The sequence below is a fragment of the Scyliorhinus torazame genome, chromosome 3 (genome assembly GCF_047496885.1).
Source record: "Scyliorhinus torazame isolate Kashiwa2021f chromosome 3, sScyTor2.1, whole genome shotgun sequence".
NCBI lineage: Eukaryota > Metazoa > Chordata > Chondrichthyes > Carcharhiniformes > Scyliorhinidae > Scyliorhinus > Scyliorhinus torazame.
Window position 1 is genome coordinate 348,733,771 of NC_092709.1, and position 18,678 is coordinate 348,752,448.

Sequence of the window (18,678 nt, forward strand, 5' to 3'; positions counted from 1 at the left end):
CAGTTTTGCGCCTCATGCAAATCCTGTTTCCGGCCTCTCCCACAATTCTCCCGACATGGTGGGATTTACCCCAGGTGCAACATGACCAGAGAATGATGCCTATGGACTGCTAGCTCTGTTAAAACATTTTCCGGACTAAATGGGCAATCTCTCCATTTGAGGCCAAATGTGATCAATTTAAACTCAGTCAGTTTAGGTGCATTTTAAACAGAATGTGGATTTGGATTGGTTTATTGTCACGTGTACCAAAGTACAGCGAAAGTATTGTTCTGCGTACAGTCCAGACAGAATATTCCATACGTGACAAAAAGCATAGGACAAACATAAATACACAATGTAAATACATAGACACTGGCATCGGATGAAGCATACAGGGTGTAGTGTTAATGAGGTCAGTCCATAAGAGAGTCGTTCAGGAGTCTGGTGACAGTGAGGAAGAAGCTGTTTTTCAGTCTGTTCGTGCGTGTTCTCAGACTTCTGTATCTCCTGCCCGATGGAAGAAGTTGGAAGAGTGAATAAGCCGGGTGGGAGGGTCTTTGATTATGCTGCCCGCTTTCCCCAGGCAGCGGGAGGTGTAGATGGAGTCAATGGATGGGGGGCGGGTTCGTGTGATGGACTGGGCTGTGTTCACGATTCTCTGAAGTTTCTTGCGGTCCTGGGCCGAGCAGTTGCCATACCAGGCAGTGATGCAGCCCGATAGGATGCTTTCTATGGTGCATCTGTAAAAGGTGGTAAGGGTTAATGTGGACATGCCGAATTTCCTTAGTTTCCTGAGGAAGTATAGGCGCTGTTGTGCTTTCTTGGTGGTAGCGTCGACGTGGGTGGACCAGGACAGATTTTTGGAGATGTGCACCCCTAGGAATTTGAAGCTGTTAACCATCTCCACCTCGGCCCCGTTGATGCTGACAGGGGTGTGTACAGTACTTTGCTTCCTGAAGTCAATTACCAGCTCTTAGTTTTGCTGACATTGAGGGAGAGATTGTTGTCGCTACACCACTCCACTAGGTTCTCTATCTCCCTCCTGTATTCGGACTCATCGTTATTTGAGATCCGGCCCACTATGGTTGTATCGTCAGCAAACTTGTAGATGGAGTTGGAGCCAAGTTTTGCCACGCAGTTGTGTGTGTACAGGGAGTAGAATAGGGGGCTAAGTACGCAGCCTTGCGGGGCGCCGGTGTTGAGGACTATTGTGGAGGAGGTGTTGTTGTTCATTCTTACTGATTGTGGTCTGTTGGCCAGAAAGTCGGGGATCCAGTTGCAGAGTGGGGAGCCAAGTCTTAGGTTTTGGGGTTTTGATAGGAGCTTGGCTGGGATTATGATGTTGAAGGCGGAGCTGTAGTCAATGAATTGGAGTCTGACGCAGGAGTCCTTGTTATCGAGATGCTCCAGTGTGAGTGTAGAGCCAGGGAGATGGCGTCTGATGTGGACCGGTTGTGGCGTTATGCGAATTGCAGTGGATCAAGGCGTTCTGGGAGTATGGAGTTGATGTGTCTCATGACCAACCTCTCGAAGTACTTCATAATGATCGATGTCAAGGCCACCAGACGGTAGTCATTGAGGTACGTTGCCTGGTTCTTCTTTGACACCGGTATGATGGTGGTCTTCTTGAAGCAGTTGGGAAACTCGGAACAGAGTAGGCAGAGGTTGAAGATGTCCATCGGCCAGTTGGTCCGCACAGGAGCTGAGTGCACGACCAGGGACCCTGGTTTTACATCCGGACAGATGAATTAGAAGCAGGAGAAGGCCACTCGGCCCCTCAAGCCTGCTCCACCATTCAATAAAATCATGACTGGTCTGATTGTGACCTCAACCCCACATTCCTGCCGAAAACCCAATAATCTTCACCCCTCCCCCCTTGTTAATCAAGAGTCTATCTCGCTCTGCCTTAAGATTATTCAAAGATTTAGCTTCCACTGCCTTTTGAAGAAGAGATTTCCAGAGATTCTCAACCTTCTAAGAGCCAGTGAGAATGTGAAATGCCTGTAATTTTATTGCAGATTACCGTGTGTCGAATCAATGGACAGAAGCCTGAGATTGTTGTCTATTCCTGACAAAAATTACAGTAAGAAGCAATTGTCAACATCAAATCTTTCCTTCTGGTATAATCTTCCAGAATTGTCAATTTGGCATGGAGTCTCAGAAGATGAGAGAAAATCTGTCTTCAAGATAGCTAAAACCAATTTGATTCTGCGATGGAGCAACAAGGGGCCATTCGAGCCATCAGGTCTATGCTGGAATTTATGCCACAGAAGTGCCTCCGCCCACTCTGCGTCATTTCACTCTGTCAACATATTATTCTATTCCTCTTTGCCTCGTGTACATATCTAGCTTCCCCTGAAACGCTGCTACGCTTTTTTGCCTCAGCCACTCCATGTGGTCGCGAATTCCATATTCTCCCCACTCTGTATGTTCTTCCTGTGCTGTGGTAAATACCAGGAGCTCAAGCTGCTGTCCCTTGGAGCTTCGCTTGGTGTTGGTTTTCCTCCGCAGGCGATACCCCGGCCTTCGTTAGTATTTATCTCTTGTCAGCCGATATCTCCTCGGAGCTGCTCACAGCCTACTGATTTGAAAACTGTGCGAGTTCCAGAACGTTTTGTCATTGCAGGCATGGGAGAGAGCTGGCCTGGCTTCCATTCAGAGACATGTACCAGCAGCTGTTGTCAGAACTCTCAGAGGCGTCCTGTGTTGTGAAAGCCTTGGGAGGCCTGATTGTGAGCTCATGCGCTAATTAATTTGTTTGCTTATGTGATGGTTAACCCTCTCCTGTCTAATGATTTAGGTCTTTTTAATATCTGGGAGATCAATGTAGTAATTTACTCCCTAGGCTACATGTGCGCACGTGCAGACACACATACACACTCTTGCACACATACATAATGCACTTCAATACGCACACACACTTTCATGTATTTACAAGTCTGTGCATATCTCTCTCGCTGTGTATGTATGTACAAAAAACATAAAATATCCTGCATACCATCTACACAGTTACTGTAAAACAGTGTCTGTATGTGTATCTACATGGCCTTGTTAATCAGGGTATATATATTGTTTTAAAAAGCAATGGTGACTATTACAGGCAGACGGATCAGGTCAAGGCCTCTGACTTAGTGTTTGATTAAATTGAGTTCCATAAAAATAGTTTTCTGGGATTTTGCCTGGTACTTTGGACAGTCACCCAAGGTCAGAATCAAACTCTGGTCCCTGGTGCTGTGAGGCAGCAGTGCTAACCACTGTGCCGCCCCACATTCTACATGGTGTCTTGGCTCTGGCATACGTGGGTATTGAAGTCTCCAGTGGAAGAGTGACGGCTACCTTGGAAACCCAAGCCCAGCAGAACAGAGTTTTTGCCAGATTTGTGCTTGGATATAGATAGGTTCTTGATTAATAACGGGGTTAGGGGTTATGGTTTAGCACACTGGGCTAAATCGCTGGCTTTGAAAGCAGACCAAGGCAGGCCAGCAGCACGGTTCAATTCCCGTACCAGCCTCCCCGAACAGGCGCCGGAATGTGGCAACTAGGGGCTTTTCACAGTAACTTCATTGAAGCCTACTTGTGACAATAAGTGATTTTCATTTCATTTCATATGGGGAGAAGGCAGGAGAATGGGGATGAGAAAGTATCAGCCATGATTGAATTGTGGAGCAGACTCGATGGGCCGAGTGGCCTAATTCTGCTTCTATGCCTTATGGTCTTATCGACCTGCATTCCATCAATCTTGCCCTGGTTTCCAGCAGTGGCTCGACGAGAGGCAAGCAGGGCACCACGGCCTCCAATGGTGTTGTTTCTCCACAAGGAATAAGCCTCTGTGAAGATCGGATGTCAATTAAGGTCATGGGCACTGCAGTATCTAAACCTAATGGATTGTCACCTCGATCTGCACCATTATAAAAGGAGCCAAGCTCATTCATTGTGTGTGAGACCCTCAAGTCCAGCGCTCAGCTAAACCATGCTCTCCATGGATGAGCAATATAGTTACAGGGTTCCTCTTCAATCAGCCAAGATATCTATGCTGAACTCCTCCCACACGCTCTGGAGACCGTGCCCGATCGATTTGTTTTTCTCCAGCTTAATTTTTGAACTATATCATTGCACGGTAAACTCATAAATGATGCTGCGACTATTCATGTGAGGGACCAGCAATCTCTCCTATCATCCACCAAGACCCGACCATCTTCGTCACCTCCTAACCCCCCTTCCTCCTATCACTAACCAACCTCTCCCAGTTATCCTTGAACCCATCATTGTTCATGTTGATATTCCCATCCTCCCTCCTAAATCCTTTAATGGTGATGTTGCCATACCCTTTGTCACCCCCCCCCCCCCCCCCCTCGCTCAGGGCCACGGTTCAACCTGACTTTCCGGGAACCAGCCACCCCCACCCACCCCCAATGCTCTCCTCCCCCATGAGACCACCCCCCCATATCTTTTCAGCTCCCAACTTACAGGATGCAGGTGCCTCCCTGACCGTGACTGTGCTATCTGCCCAGTGACGCCTTCCAATGCCCAAGAGCAGGACTAAGATATATGTGTCATGCAGAGCCTTCTAACATGGCCCGCATAGCCGTAGCACAGTCTACTTAATATAGACAAAACAGGAGTAAGCCATTCGGCCCTTCAAGCCTGCTCCACCATTCATTACGATCATGGCTGATCATCCAACTCAATAGCCTAATCCCGCTTTCCCCCATAGCCTTTAATCCCTTCACCCTAAGTGCTGTATCTAACTGCTTCTTGAAACCATACAATGTTTTGGCCTCAACTACTTGTGGTAACGAACTCCACAGGGTAACCACTCTCTGGGTTCTCCTCATCTCTGCCCTACATGGTCTACCCGTATCCTCAGACTGTGACCCCTGGTTCTGGACACCCCCACCACCGGGAACATCCCTTCTGCATCTACCCTGTCCAGTCCTGTTAGAATTTTATCGGTTTCTATGAGATCCCCCCTCATTCTTCTGAACTTCAGCAAATACAATCCTAACTGACTCAATCTCTCCTCATAAGTCAGTCCTGCCATTTCAGGGATCAGTCTGGTAAACCTTCGCTGCACTCCCCCTACAGCTAGAACTACACCAAGGCCCAGTATAATTGCAGCAACACATCCCTGCTCCTGTATTCGAATCCTCTCGCAATGAAGGCCAGCATACAGCTTGCCTTCTTTACCGCCTGCTGCACCTGCATGCTTACCTTCAGTGACTGGTGTAGGAGGAAACCCAGGTCTCGCTGCACCATCCCCTCTCCTAATTTCTGGCCATTCAGATAATAGTCTGCCTTCCTGTTTTTGCTACCAAAGCGGACATACCCACATTTATCCACATTATACTGCATCTGCCATTCATTTCCCCACTCACTCAGCCTGTCCAAATCTCACTGAAGGATCTCTGCATCCTCCTCACAGCTCACCCTCCCACCCAACTTGGTGCCATCTGCAAATTTGGGGATATGACATTATGTTCCCTCATCTAAATCATTAATATATATTGTGAATAGCTGGGGTCCCAGCGCCGATCCCTGCGGTACCCCACTCGTCAGTGCCTGCCAATTTGAAAATGACTCATTAATTCCTACTCTTTGTTTCCTGTCTGCTAACCAGTTTTCTATTCATCTCAATACACTTCCCGCAATTCCATATGCTTTTATTTTACACGCTAATCTCTTATACGGGACTTTGTCAAAAGCCTTCTGAAAGTCCAAATAACCACATCCACTGGCTCCCTTTTATCAACTCTATTAGCAACATCCTCAAATAATTACAGTAGATTTGTCAAGCATGATTTCCCCTTCATAAATCCATGCTGACTCTGTAAATTATCAGGCCCTGGGGATTTATGAGCCTTCAATTCCATCAATTCTCTAATGATATTGATCACCTTCAGTTCCTCCCTATCACTAAACCCTGCATTCCCCAACATTTCTGGTATCTTATTTGTGTCCTCATTTGTGAAGACAGAGCCAAAGTATGTAATTAGTTGCTCAGCCATTTCTTTGTCCCCTGACTGTTTCTGACTAAGGGACCTACATTTGTCTTCACCAATCTTTTTCTCTTCACGTACTTATAGAAACTTTTACAGTCAGTTTTTATATTACCTGAAAGCTTACTCTCATACTCTATTTTCCCCTTCTTAATCAATTCCTTGGCCTACCTTTGCTGAATTCTAAACAGTTCCCAATCCTCAGACCTGTTATTTTTCTTGGCCAATTTGTATGCTACTTGCCTGGATCGAATACTATCCCTAATTTCCCTTGTAAGACATGATTGGCCACCTTTACTGTCTTACTTTGTGCCAGACAGGAATAAACAATTGCTGCAGTTCCTCCATGCACTCTTTGATTGTTTGCCATTGCCTATCCATTGTCATCCCTTTAAGTAACATTCACAAATCGATCATTGCCTACTCACGCCTCATTTTATCGTAGTTTCCTTTATTAAGATTCAGGACCCCAGTCTCAGAATCAACTACTTCACTCTCCAGCTTTAAAAAAAAAAAAAAATTTAGAGTATTGAATATTTTTTTCCCAAATAAGGGCCAATTTAGCGTGGCCAATCCACCTACCCGGCACATCTTTTGGGTTGTGGGGGTGAAACCCACGCAAAGACGGGGAGAATGTGCAAACTCCACACGGACAGTGACCCAGAGCCGAGATCGCACCTGGGACCTCGGCGCCGTGAGGCAGCAGTGCTAACCCACTGCGCCACCGTGCCACCCTTCACTCTTCATCTTGATGAAAAATTCTATCATATTATGGTCGCTCATCCCTAAGGGGTCTCGCACAACTAGATTGGCAGTGATTTGTTCTCATTGCACAGTACCCAGTCTAGGATGGCCTGTTCTCTCGATGAGCTTCTCAACATATTGATTTAGCAAACCATCCCAGATACGCTCCAGGAATTCCTCCTCCAGTAAACCAGGGCTGGTTTAGCTCAGTGGGCTAGACAGCTGGTTTGTGATGCAGAACAAGGCCAGTAGCACGGGTTCAATTCCCGTACCAGCTTACCCGAACAAGCGCTGGAATGTGGCGACTAGGGGCTTTTCGTGACAATAAAATGTTATTATTTATTATTGTGGCTAATTTGATTTTCCAATCTATATGCAGGTTAAAATCACCCATAATTACAGTTGTTCCTTTATCACATACATGTCTAATTTCCTATTTAATGCCATTCCCAACAATATCACTGCAGCTTTTGGTCTATATATGACGGCCACTAATGTTTTTTGACTCTTGCTGTTCCTCAGCTTTACCCATACAGATTCCGCATTGTCGGAGCTAATATCCTCCCTCACTATTGTATCCTCCTTGACCAGAATGTAACTCCACTGCCTTTTGCTTTTTGTCTGTCTTTCCTCAATACTGAATACCCCTGAACATTCCGTTCCCATCCCTGGTCACCCTGCAGCCATGTCTCCGTAATCCCGACTATGTCATACCCGTTCACATCTATTTGCGCGATTAGTTCATTCACATTATTGCGAATGCATTAAGTCGCAAAGCCTTCGAGCTTGTCTTTTTAACGTTACTAGTCCCGCTCCCAATATTTTTCACTGTGGCCCTGTTTGAAATTGCCTCTTGGTTTATCTGCCTATCACTTTTTTTATTCCCCTTTCTGTCTTTTGTTTTTGTCCTTATTTGCTCCTCCTCTGACTCCTTGCAGAGGTTCCCATTCCCCTGCCATATTCGTTTAAACTCTCCCCAACCACTCCAGCAAATACTCCCCATAGGACATCAGTCCCGGTCCTGCCCAGGTGTAACCTTTCCAGTTTGGACGGGTCCCAATGCCCCAGGAATCTGAAACCCTCCCCCTCACACCATCACTTCAGCCATGTATTTATCTGATATATCCTGCTATTTCTACTCTGACAAGCACCCGGCACTGGTAGTAATCCTGAGATCGCGACGTTAGAGATCCGGGGCGGGATTCTCCTTTCCGGGAACTAAGTCCCCATGCCGACGGGAAAACCGGCTCCAACCTCTCCAGCGTCAACAGCCCCTGAAAGTGCGGAATGGGGTAGGTGGACGTTGGAGAGGTTGTCGCCGCACCAGCCGGCGCCGAAGGGACTGTGTGAGTTCGCGCATGCGCGGAACCGCCGGCGTGGTTACGCACATGCGCAGACCGACCGGCGTATTCTGGCGCATGCGCGGGGGTTCTCTTCTCCACGCCGGCCATGGCGGAGCCCTACACGGGCCGGCGCGGAAGGAAGGAGTGCCCCCACACACAGGTCCGCCCGCAGATCGGTGGGCCCCGATTGCGGGCCCAGGACACCGTGGGGGCCCCCCCCAGGGTCGGATCCCCCCCCCCCCCCGAGGACCGCACCAGCCGACTTACTTGCCAGGTCCCGCCGTGTGGGACCATGGCCTAACCCACACCGGTGGGACTGGCCCAAAACGGACGGCCGCTCGGCCCATCGGGGCCCGGAGAATTGCCGGGGGGGGGGGGTTGGAGAATCCCGCTGCCGATTTCTCTTCTTTCTTCATCTATTGCGCCCAACATTGTAGGCTGAGCCCCAGAATAATCTCAGGCTCTTCCTTGGACAGTCTGACAACCCTTGACTCAGGACAGTCTTTCACCACTCCACTCTGTTCCTTGACAACCCCCCTAACTCCAACTCCAAGTCCTGCCTCTGTTTTTTTCCCTCCCTCCCGTATTCCACTGCCTCCTCCCGCCTTGCCTCGGCCATTCACCTCCCCACTGGTATAGCCACCTGTGCCCAGCCTTGGTACAATCTCTGATACAAGCATCTGGGGCGAAATTCTCCGGAAACGGTGCGATGTCCGCCGACTGGCGCTCAAAACGGCGCAAATCAGACGGGCATCGCGCCGCCCCAAAGGTGCGGAATGCTCCGCATCTTTGGGGGCCGAGCCCCAACCTTAAGGGGCTAGGTCGGCGCCGGACGAATTTCCGCCCCGCCAGCTGGCGGAAAAGGCCTTTGGTGCCCCGCCAGCTGGCGCGGAAATGACATCTCCGGGCGGCGCATGCGCGGGAGCGTCAGCAGCTGCTGACGGCATTCCCGCGCATGCGCAGTGGAGGGAGTCTCTTCCGCCTCCGCCATGGTGGAGAACGTGGCGGAGGCGGAAGAGAGAGAGTGCCCCCACGGCACAGGCCCGCCCGCGGATCGGTGGGCCCCGATCACGGGCCAGGCCACCATGGGGACACCCCCCCGGGGCCAGATCGCCCCGCGCCCCCCCCCAGGACCCCGGAGCCCGCCCGCGCCGCCTTCTCCCGCCGGTAAGGTAGGTGGTTTAATCTACGTCGGCGGGACAGGCATTTTAACGGCGGGACTTCGGCCCATCCAGGCCGGAGAATCGAGCGGGGGGGGGCCCGCCAACCGGCGCGGCGCGATTCCCGCCCCCGCCGAATCTCGGGTCCCAGAGAATTCGGCAACCGGCGCGGCGCAATTCCGGCCCCCGCCGAATATCCGGTGCCGGAGAATTCGGCAACCGGCGGGGACGGGATTCACGCCAGCCCCCGGCGATTCTCCGACCCGGCGGGGGTTCGGAGAATCTCGCCCCTGAAATCTCACAGCAATTCCCTTAAAGTTAGACAAAAGCAGCATCTGATAAACGTGATGTCATTGATGAAGCTTATCCAGTTGGGAAACAGACTGATCTAATTATCCGCATAATTCTAGAGAAAGTCTTTTACTGAGCTTTCATGAGGGGCAAGTGAATGAAATTGGGGCGGGATTCTCTCAGTCCGGAGCTGGGCCGGAAAATCCCCGCAACCAGTGCGAATAGCGCCACGCCGCCCCTACGCCGGCACACGATTCTCCGCAGAGCCACTGGCGCGGTGCCGGTCAGGGACCGCTCTACGCGGCCGGCCCGCGATTCTCGGCCCGGGATGGGCCGAGCGGCCGTCGTGGAAACGGCGAGTCCCGCCGGCGCCGTCCACACCTGCTCTCAACCGGCGTGGAAGGGTTGGGGAGGGCGGCCTGTAGGGGAGGAGGGGGGAGGGGGGGGTCCGACCCCGGGGTGGCCTCCGATGTGGCCAGGCCCGCGATCAGGGCCCACCGATCGACGGGCCGGCCTCTCTGGCTGGGGGCCTCCTTTCTTACGCGCCGGCCCCGACGCAACATGGCGCAGGGCTACAGGGGCCGGCGCGTAGGAAAGGAGGCCCCCAGCCACTGAAGGAAGCCACTGCGCACGTGCGGATCCCACGGCGCCCAGTTCACACCGGGAGCTGGAGCGGTTCGCTGTGCTGGCTCCCTGGAGGGGCCAGAATTAGTCATCGGGTCGGCCCGTTCACACCGTCGTAAAACGCGACGGCGTGGACACTGCCGCGGGATTAGAGAATCCCACCCATGGTTCCTGATCAAGATCAGTGGGAAACTCAACCCACCTTCAACCCGCTGTCGGGAGAATAAATTGCAAGCTAGTTTCCCGCTGACACCTTTTTCCATCATGCTAACGTTTCTGCCCCTGACCGCTACGATTCCTGCCCCTGACAGGAGTGGAAAACCTGTGTTTTCTTCTTTTTCGTTGAATACTTTCATAATACTTTTCATAATGCTGAGGAAAAGGATGGTGTAAAAATGGGTAATTAATGACTCCAAGTTGACCACTCCCATGTTTACCATCCTACGAAGGAGGGCAGGTTCTCAATGCTGTAATCAGAGGGGCTGCAACTCGGGAGCCTCTCTGGTGGAGGTTGTATTGCTGCGACTAGTCAGGAACCATAAAGACTCCTTGGGCGGGATTCTCCGATCCGCCACGTGTTCCTCAGCGGCGCGCCTTCGCCGGCAGCGGGATTCTCCGTCCCCGCAACCTGCCACTGGGATTCCCCATTGTGGCCACCCCATACCGCCGGGAAACCCGAGGGCGTGGGTGCGCTACTGGCGCAGCGGAGAATCCCGCCCCCAACATCGGAGGGTTGCATTGAAGACTCACAAAGCCAGAAGAGACCCCGGGATGAAGGGTAAACACCTCCACCGGCCTATTCACTAACAAGGCTGTAGCCTCACAGCCCCACAGCCCTGGGGCATGGAGCATCCGGAGTCGTGAACCACTAGCCTTCCACTGAGAGTCTGTAAAATACTGAGGCTGCCTCAAAATAGCTCCCAGGTGGGGCCTTAGTTAGTCTCATGAGCTGCCCGCTTCCTTGGAGCAGGCAGCTGACACAGAGCGGAATTCTCCCAAACTGCCCACAGCGGGTTCGGTGGCAGGCAGGTGCATTAAATCTGGCAGGACCATAAAAGTTGGGAAGCGTTGGTGTAAAATCCTGTTGTAATTCTCCCAATGGCTGGTTATTGGCAGGTCGCGCGAATGCAATTTACATTCATTCGCATCTCATGAATGCTCAAGTAAAAAACCCTACCCGCCGGCATTCATTCAGGTCTTTCGATCTTGCGTCACGCCAGCAGCAAATGATGTCGGCGTCAAACCCAATCGCTAAAGACCAGCGTGCACAAGGCCGTCCTCAGTTTGCCAGGGACTTTCAGGATGAGCGCAGCAACTTTCTTCCATAGTGCTGCACTGCTCCTGATGCAGTGTTAACCACACCGCCGGGGCCAGATTGGCTCCGACTTCCATCCCCATGCCAAACCGGTCTTCATAGACCCTCCTCTGTCGCCGTCTAATCAGGACTGTGCCTGGGGTTGGGGAGTACAGGGTTCTCCTTTCTCCCCCCCTCCCCTCCCCAGGTTGAATGAAAGAACAGACTTCCTCTTGAGGCTGATGACCTGCCAGGGGGGGTTGGTGGGGAACTCGCTTGTGCATAATTAATATTCTGGTACACAGGACGGGAGCAGCCCACCGCTGCGCTTAGTCACAAAATGGGAGAATTCCGACCCGAATCCCCGCACCAGAAAAGGCCCCGAATCTGGAGATGAAGTCCCAGCACGGGGTGGCTGGCAGCTCTGTAGGCCCAGCAGCACGAGATTTGAGCCGTGGCCACTGGGAGTATTCACGTTTGGAAGGTTCGCATTTTCCAACCAAAAACAAAACACTGGTGATACTTGGAGGCAAAATTTAACACATTTAGTTTCAAAGGTTTAAATTAGGGATGAGCTAGGGCAGCACGGTGGCACAGTGGTTAGCACTGCTGCCTCACGGCGCCGAGGTCCCAGGTTCAATACCGGCCTCTGTGTGGAGTTTGCACATACCCCCCGTGTCTGCTTGGGTCTCACCCCCACAACCCAAAGATGTGCAGAGTAGATCACTAAATTGCCCCTTAATTGGATAAAATTAATTGGGTACTCTAAATTTTTTTTTAAATTAGTATGAGCAGAAAACTCTGGCATATATATCTGTATTTCTTCCTCTACCTGTCTCATAATCTCTTTGTCCAGGCTCTCATTTTCTCATTGGTTAGATTGTTGATATTTTCTAACTATCAACAGAACACTTGTTGCTAATCGAGTAATTTTTCTCTTTGCTTTGAAAATTGCTTTGTTATTTTCCATGGAACAAGATTTGGTTAGATGCTTTGGACAAAGGTGCCTTGGAGAAAGTGTTGTTCGGGATATGATAGATTCACACCAAAATAGATTACATAGAATTTACAGTGCAGAAGGAGGCCATTCGGCCCATCGAGTCTGCACCGGCTCTTGGAAAGAGCACCCTACCCAAGTCCACACCTCCACCCCGTCCCCGTAACCCAGTAACCCCACCCAACACCAAGGGCAATTATGGACACTAAGGGCAATTTATCATGGCCAATCCACCTAACCTGCACATCTTTGGACTGTGGGAGGAAACCGGAGCACCCGGAGGAAACCCACGCACACACGGGGAGGATGTGCAGACTCCGCACAGACAGTGACCCAAGCCGGGAATCGAACCTGGGACCCTGGAGCTGTGAAGCAATTGTGCTAACCACCATGCTACCGTGCTGCCCTGTCAGAGTCTGCCAGAGACTCATGTTATGGGCCAGGTTTTAGAGAATCCCAAAGTGTATCATGGAGTTCACCTGCCCCACAACTTTTACTAGATTGTGGTATGGGGAGCACACGACCCACTCTACAGGTGTGGGACAGCAGAAATGGAAAAGTATTTTTTAAAGCAAAACAATGTTTATTCTATGAACTCAAGTTAACCTTTTTAAAACATACAGTGAACATCTTAGCAATCATTAATTCAAATACGACCCCCAAAGAATACAACACTAAGTAATCCTTTAAGCTTTCCTTTTAACATCCATAAGACTTAAAACACCTTTTACCAGAAGCACATCAAGTTAAAGTCACTACTGTTATTAGTTTTAAATCACCAGGATCAATTTACAGTCTTTAGATTACAGAGACTCTAATACACCTTCTGGCTGTGACTGCAGCTATTAAGCTCTGAAAACTAAACTAAAACACACCCTGCAGCAAACAGCCTAAATCGAAAGTAAAAAGTTGACAGACAGCCCAGCTCCACCCACTCTCTGACATCACTGCAGTAATAAACACCCATTTCTTAAAGGTACTCTCACTATAGATACTTATATACACACCCATTTGTAAACACCTATTTCTTAAAGGGACCCTCACATGACACTCAGCTGGAGCCAGGGCTGGGATTGTCTGCTCAGAAGTGCTCCTGCCAGCAGAGAATCTGGTCTGGTGTCCGCTGGCATTAGGAACATCCCCAAGGTGCCATCCCATGGAATACGGGGATGCATGCACTCTGCAGTGTAGAGGAGCGGGTCCTAATCTTTCGGACAGGTCCCCCTCCTCTGAGATCGGAGCAATGTTTTTAAAGGACGCAACGATCTCCATTAGCTGCTGCAGCAACCCCCTCCCCTGATCGCAGGCAGGGCACCCTAATCAGTGGCAAGGCCCCCCTCTCAGAACTCCCCTTCACGTCACCCAGTCTAGGCCACAATTCGACCCTCCCAGGCCCCTCATTCAGCTCCCCCCCCACCCCCGTTCTCAAGGGAAGAACTGCTGGTTAATTGCTGAATTGGAAGTACAGCCCCTTCACTTTCTATGCAGCACTCCAGAACAAAGAGACAGGGCGTGATTTTCCAAAATGGAGATGGAGTGTTCGCGCTGTCGTGAACGCCGTCGCGTTTCACGACGGCGCGAAACGGGCGCGGGCAGTAGCGATTCTGGCCCCCACAGGGGCGGAGTTCCCGCCGCCTGCGAGCAGGTGTGAACGGCGCCAGCGGGACTCTGCCATTTCCGCTCGGCCTATCTGGGCCGGGGAATCGGCGGGCCGGCCATGGACAGCGGCCCGCGACCGGCGCCGTGCCAAATGGCGCCGATTCTCCGCTCCTCATTTTCACTTTCTTATTCAGGATGTGTATTATGAGATAGAGCGAGTGTCCAAATGGCATAGGGGTACAGATGAGCACATTTTCACTTTATTATTGGAAAACTTTAACTTTTACACACTGAGTGAGTGTTTAATGGATTTTGACAGCTGCAGATGGGGAGGGCAGCCAAAGGAACCCCATCCCAGGGCAGACCCTCGACCTGAGCCCCTCCAGCCCAGCACAAGCCCCCCTCCCATGAAGGACCCCCTTCGGCACCATGACAGCAATTGTTGGGAGGGTATTTATCGCCTCGCCACCCCTCGGACTGCGCTCCTCAGCACCAATTCACAACAGCATAACATGGCAGAGCACCGAAATATTTACTTTCACAGAGAGGGCCTGCTTTGGATTTCTTAAAGAATTTCTGTCCCTTTGTGTGGAAGAGAGCCATACTCGACCATTACCCACAACTTTAGCCACAATCTTTCCAACCCAAACATTTTGATAAGGTTAATGACAGAGACCAGGTGTGACAAATTTCAGTTTAATATGCCTCCTTATTTATAGATTGTCTGTAATTTAAACAGCTAAAACTACAACAGGTGTGTAATTGATATAGCTAGTATGTTTTCTTTCACTTTTCCGCTTGCTCTTACACACATTTCTCTCTCTCTCCCCCTCTGTCCCTTTGTATATTATAGAAGTAGCAGGGCCCCATGAATATTACACTGAACAGCAGTCCCTGTTTATATTGTAGGAAAAAGCCTCCCCGGACATGTTAGTGGGGCATGGGAGACCTTGCATATACATTTAGGCAAATAGAAAACCTTGTACATATTCTGGAGAATTAGAACCCCCATATGCAATAGGGGGGCCTGCAGATAACGTGGAAGGTTGGCTGTCACTGGCGAAGGCATTATGGGTACAATAGCCTCTTCCTATGATGTAGGATTCTGTCCCAGAATATTTCTGAGTGCTCTTGTGTATTTTGATTTCCTGCAGCAACTGCTAATGTCTGCAACGTGGTGCTGATGAGGCATAGTGAGCTGGAGGAAGGGATCTCCGTGTTGGACGTGGACGGAAATGTCATTGGATCCTCCAGGGTTGCTGCCCAACACGTACGTGTTTGACTCTGTGCTTTGCTATTTGCCCCTTCCGCCCCTTTGCATATCACGATTTTCCTCGTCCCCACCATTAGCGGCTGTAACTTCAGCCGCTTCAGTCATTAACTCTCCTCAATCCTCTCCAAATTCCTTTGGGACATGTCTCAAAATCTACCAGTGAATTTTCAAACAATCTTTTGATCACTTGGCCTGACACTTCCTCAAATAAAAAGCAGAAGCTACGAGAAGTAGGTCAGTGTTATCAGTGGAAGGATAAACATTGGGGAGATTTTATGGAGGCATAGCGAGTTTTGCCAACTGGCTAGAGAGCTGGTGAGGAACCTGCATGTTTCCTCCAGAAAGGCCCACCAGTATTCAGTGCCTGTCAAGTCCCTACATTGTCCCATTTACAGTTTCTCCTCTAAATACCAAAACTTGAGTAGCTCTTTGAACCCTTTCTGTATACGTTCAGTCAGTAAGGAAGTGGCTTCTCATCCAATATGCAATCTGTGCCACCAACATCTCTATCTTATTTGTTTTAAAATTTGTTCCAATTAAGGGGTAATTTAACGTGGCCGACCCACCTACCCTGCACATCTTTGGGTTGTGGGGGTCGGACCCACATAGCCACGGATTTGGATTGGATTGGGTTTGTTTTATTGTCACGTGCACCGAGGTACAGTGAAAAGTCTTGTTCTGTGTACAGTCCAGACAGATCATTCCATACATGAAATAAAACATAGGGCATACATAAATGCACAATGTAAATCCATAGGCAAAGGCAACACGGGAGAATGTGCAAACTCCACATGGACAATGACCCGGGGCCAGAATCGAACCGGGGTCCTTGATGCCGTGAGGTAGCAGTGCTAACCATAGGTTGGGCAGCACGGTAGCATTGTGGATAGCACAATTGCTTCACAGCGCCAGGGTCCCAGGTTCGATTCCGGCTTGGGTCACTGTCTGTGCGGAGTCTGCACATCCTCCCCGTGTGTGCGTGGGTATCCTCCGGGTGCTCCGGTTTCCTCCCACAGTCCAAAGATGTGCGGGTTAGGTGGATTGGCCATGATAAATTGCCCTTAGTGTCCAAAATTGCCCTTAGTGTTGGGTGGGGTTACTGGGGATAGGGTGGAGGGGTTGACCTTGGGTAGGGTGCTCTTTCCAAGAGCTGGTGCAGACTCGATGGGCCGAATGGCCTCCTTCTGCACCGTAAATAAAATTCTATGATCTAATCACTGCGCTACCGTGCCCACCCAGCATCTCTATCTTTGTTGCATCAATTTGGTCTCAGTCATGTTCAGTGGGTAGCACTTCCCCGAGTCAGCACGTTATGTTCCACTGCAGAGATTTGAGTGCAGAATCACAGTTAGCAACAGGACAGTGCTGAGGGAGTGCTGCACTGTCGGAGGTGCCATCTTTCGGGTGAAACGTTATGCTGAGAGGGTGGGTGCCGACTCGATGGGCTGAATGGCCTCCTTCTGCACTGCAGGGAATCTATGAAGTGACCCTGTCTGCCCTCTCAGATAAATGTAAAAGAGGACAGAGTTCTCCCCAGTGTCCAGACTAATATTTGTCTCTCAATCAACGTTACGAAAACAGACAACACGTGGGAGCTGGCAACAGTTCAGATGTTACCTCATTGTCTGTAAAGCACTTTGAGACATCCTGAGGTCATGAAAGAAATACAAGTCTTTATTTTGTTTCTTGTTTATTGTCTATATTTTGTCGACACAGCCCCTGGTCACTGCCCATCCAATTCCAGCTAAACTTCAAACACCTCTGCATCCTTACTGTGCCCGTATTATTGGGATGTTTCTGTAATCTCAGTGGGGAGCAGCTATCCCAAGGACCATACCCTGGGATACCAGAAATGCACGATCCCTTCAAATTTACAGATGGGAAGCGGAGGCTACATGCCACAGTTTCTCAGGATCCACTCCCCATTGGGAGCACCACATTGCAAAACTCCCCCTGAGGTCTGATCATCCCGCTCCGACACGAATGGGACCTCAACATTATGAGGGGTCTCCCCTTTCTTGCTGTTTTGCAAGTGTATTGTGCAGTGACTCACGTTGGCAGCCCCTGAAGAACACATCCAGACACAAAACCAGCACTTTCTGGGGCAAAAAGATTTAAAGATAGTACGAGTTAAGAGGTCCGCAATTAATAAATGCTTTAAACACTCAGAAGATCGGGCGGCACGGTGGTTAGCACAGTTGCTTCACAGCTCCAGGTTCAATTCCCGGCTTGGGTCACTGTCTGTGCGGAGTCGGCACATTCTTCGTGTCTGCGTGGGTTTCATAGATCATAGAATCATAGAATTTACAGTGCAGAAGGAGGCCATTCGGCCCATCGAGTCTCCACCGGCTCTTGGAAATAGCACCCTACCCAAGGTCAACCCCTCCACCCTATCCCCATAACCCAGTAACCCCACCCAACACTCAGGGCAATTTTAATACGGATACAGTAAGGAGGCAAAGGTGTTTCCTCCGGTTTTCTCCCACAGTCCAAAGACGCCACGCTAAATTGCCCTTAGTGTCCAAAAAAGGTTAGGAGGGATTACTGGGTTACAGGGATAGGGTGGAAGTGAGGGCTTAAGTAGCGTGCTCTTTCCAAGGGCCGGTGCAGACCCGATGGGCCGAATGGCCTCCTTCTCCACTGTAAATTCTATGATAAGATCAGTAGTAATATGGAATTAACTATGGAGTTATGAGCCCCTGATATCTTAGTGTCGTTGGCTTTGACCAAAGATCATCGATGTATTCGACTCTCTTGCTGAGTGTTTCCAACATTTCCTGTTTCAATTTCAGATTCCCAGCATCTCCATTGTTTCGCTTTTCTGTTTCTCAACTTATAGTTTGAGCTGAGGAGAGAAGACAGCAGAGAGAGGACAGGAAGAAGGCAGAGCGAGGACAGGAAGAAGGCAGAGAGAGGACAGGAAGAAGGCAGAGAGAGGACAGGAAGAAGGCAGAGAGAGGACAGGAAGACAGCAGAGAGAGGACAGGAAGAAGGCAGAGAGAGGACAGGAAGAAGGCAGAGAGAGGACAGGAAGACAGCAGAGAGAGGACAGGAAGACAACAGAGCAGCAGCTGAAGCAGGGACTGTAGCAGAACAGGAAAGAGAGACCAGAGCAGCCAGTCATCCAACCCATAGCTAACGAACCAGCCCAGAGCCAGAAAGCCGTCCAACCAGCCTGCAGCTGACCAACCAGCCACAGCCATCCAGCTAGCCCACACCTAACTCACAGCTGATGGTGAGGACCATTAGTATCCAACCAGGGGCAAAGCCCAGAGAGCCATGGCCGGCACTGTAAACAGCCTGCCTCAAAACGCAGCAACTTTTGTTGCTGCCTCCACACATAAATAATGTTTCGATTTACTTCCTTAAGATTAGATA

General features: G+C 50.2%; 1 protein-coding gene across 2 annotated transcripts in view; it reads left to right on the plus strand.

Annotated features, from left to right (window-relative positions):
* Positions 1 to 18,678, plus strand: part of sfxn5b (sideroflexin 5b) — a 444,371-nt gene that overhangs the window by 241,359 nt on the left and 184,334 nt on the right. For both annotated transcript variants that reach the window (XM_072497745.1, XM_072497746.1), the window contains exon 11: positions 15,182 to 15,297. In XM_072497745.1, coding sequence (XP_072353846.1) covers positions 15,182 to 15,297 — 116 coding nt within the window. The remainder of the gene's footprint in view (positions 1 to 15,181; positions 15,298 to 18,678) is intronic.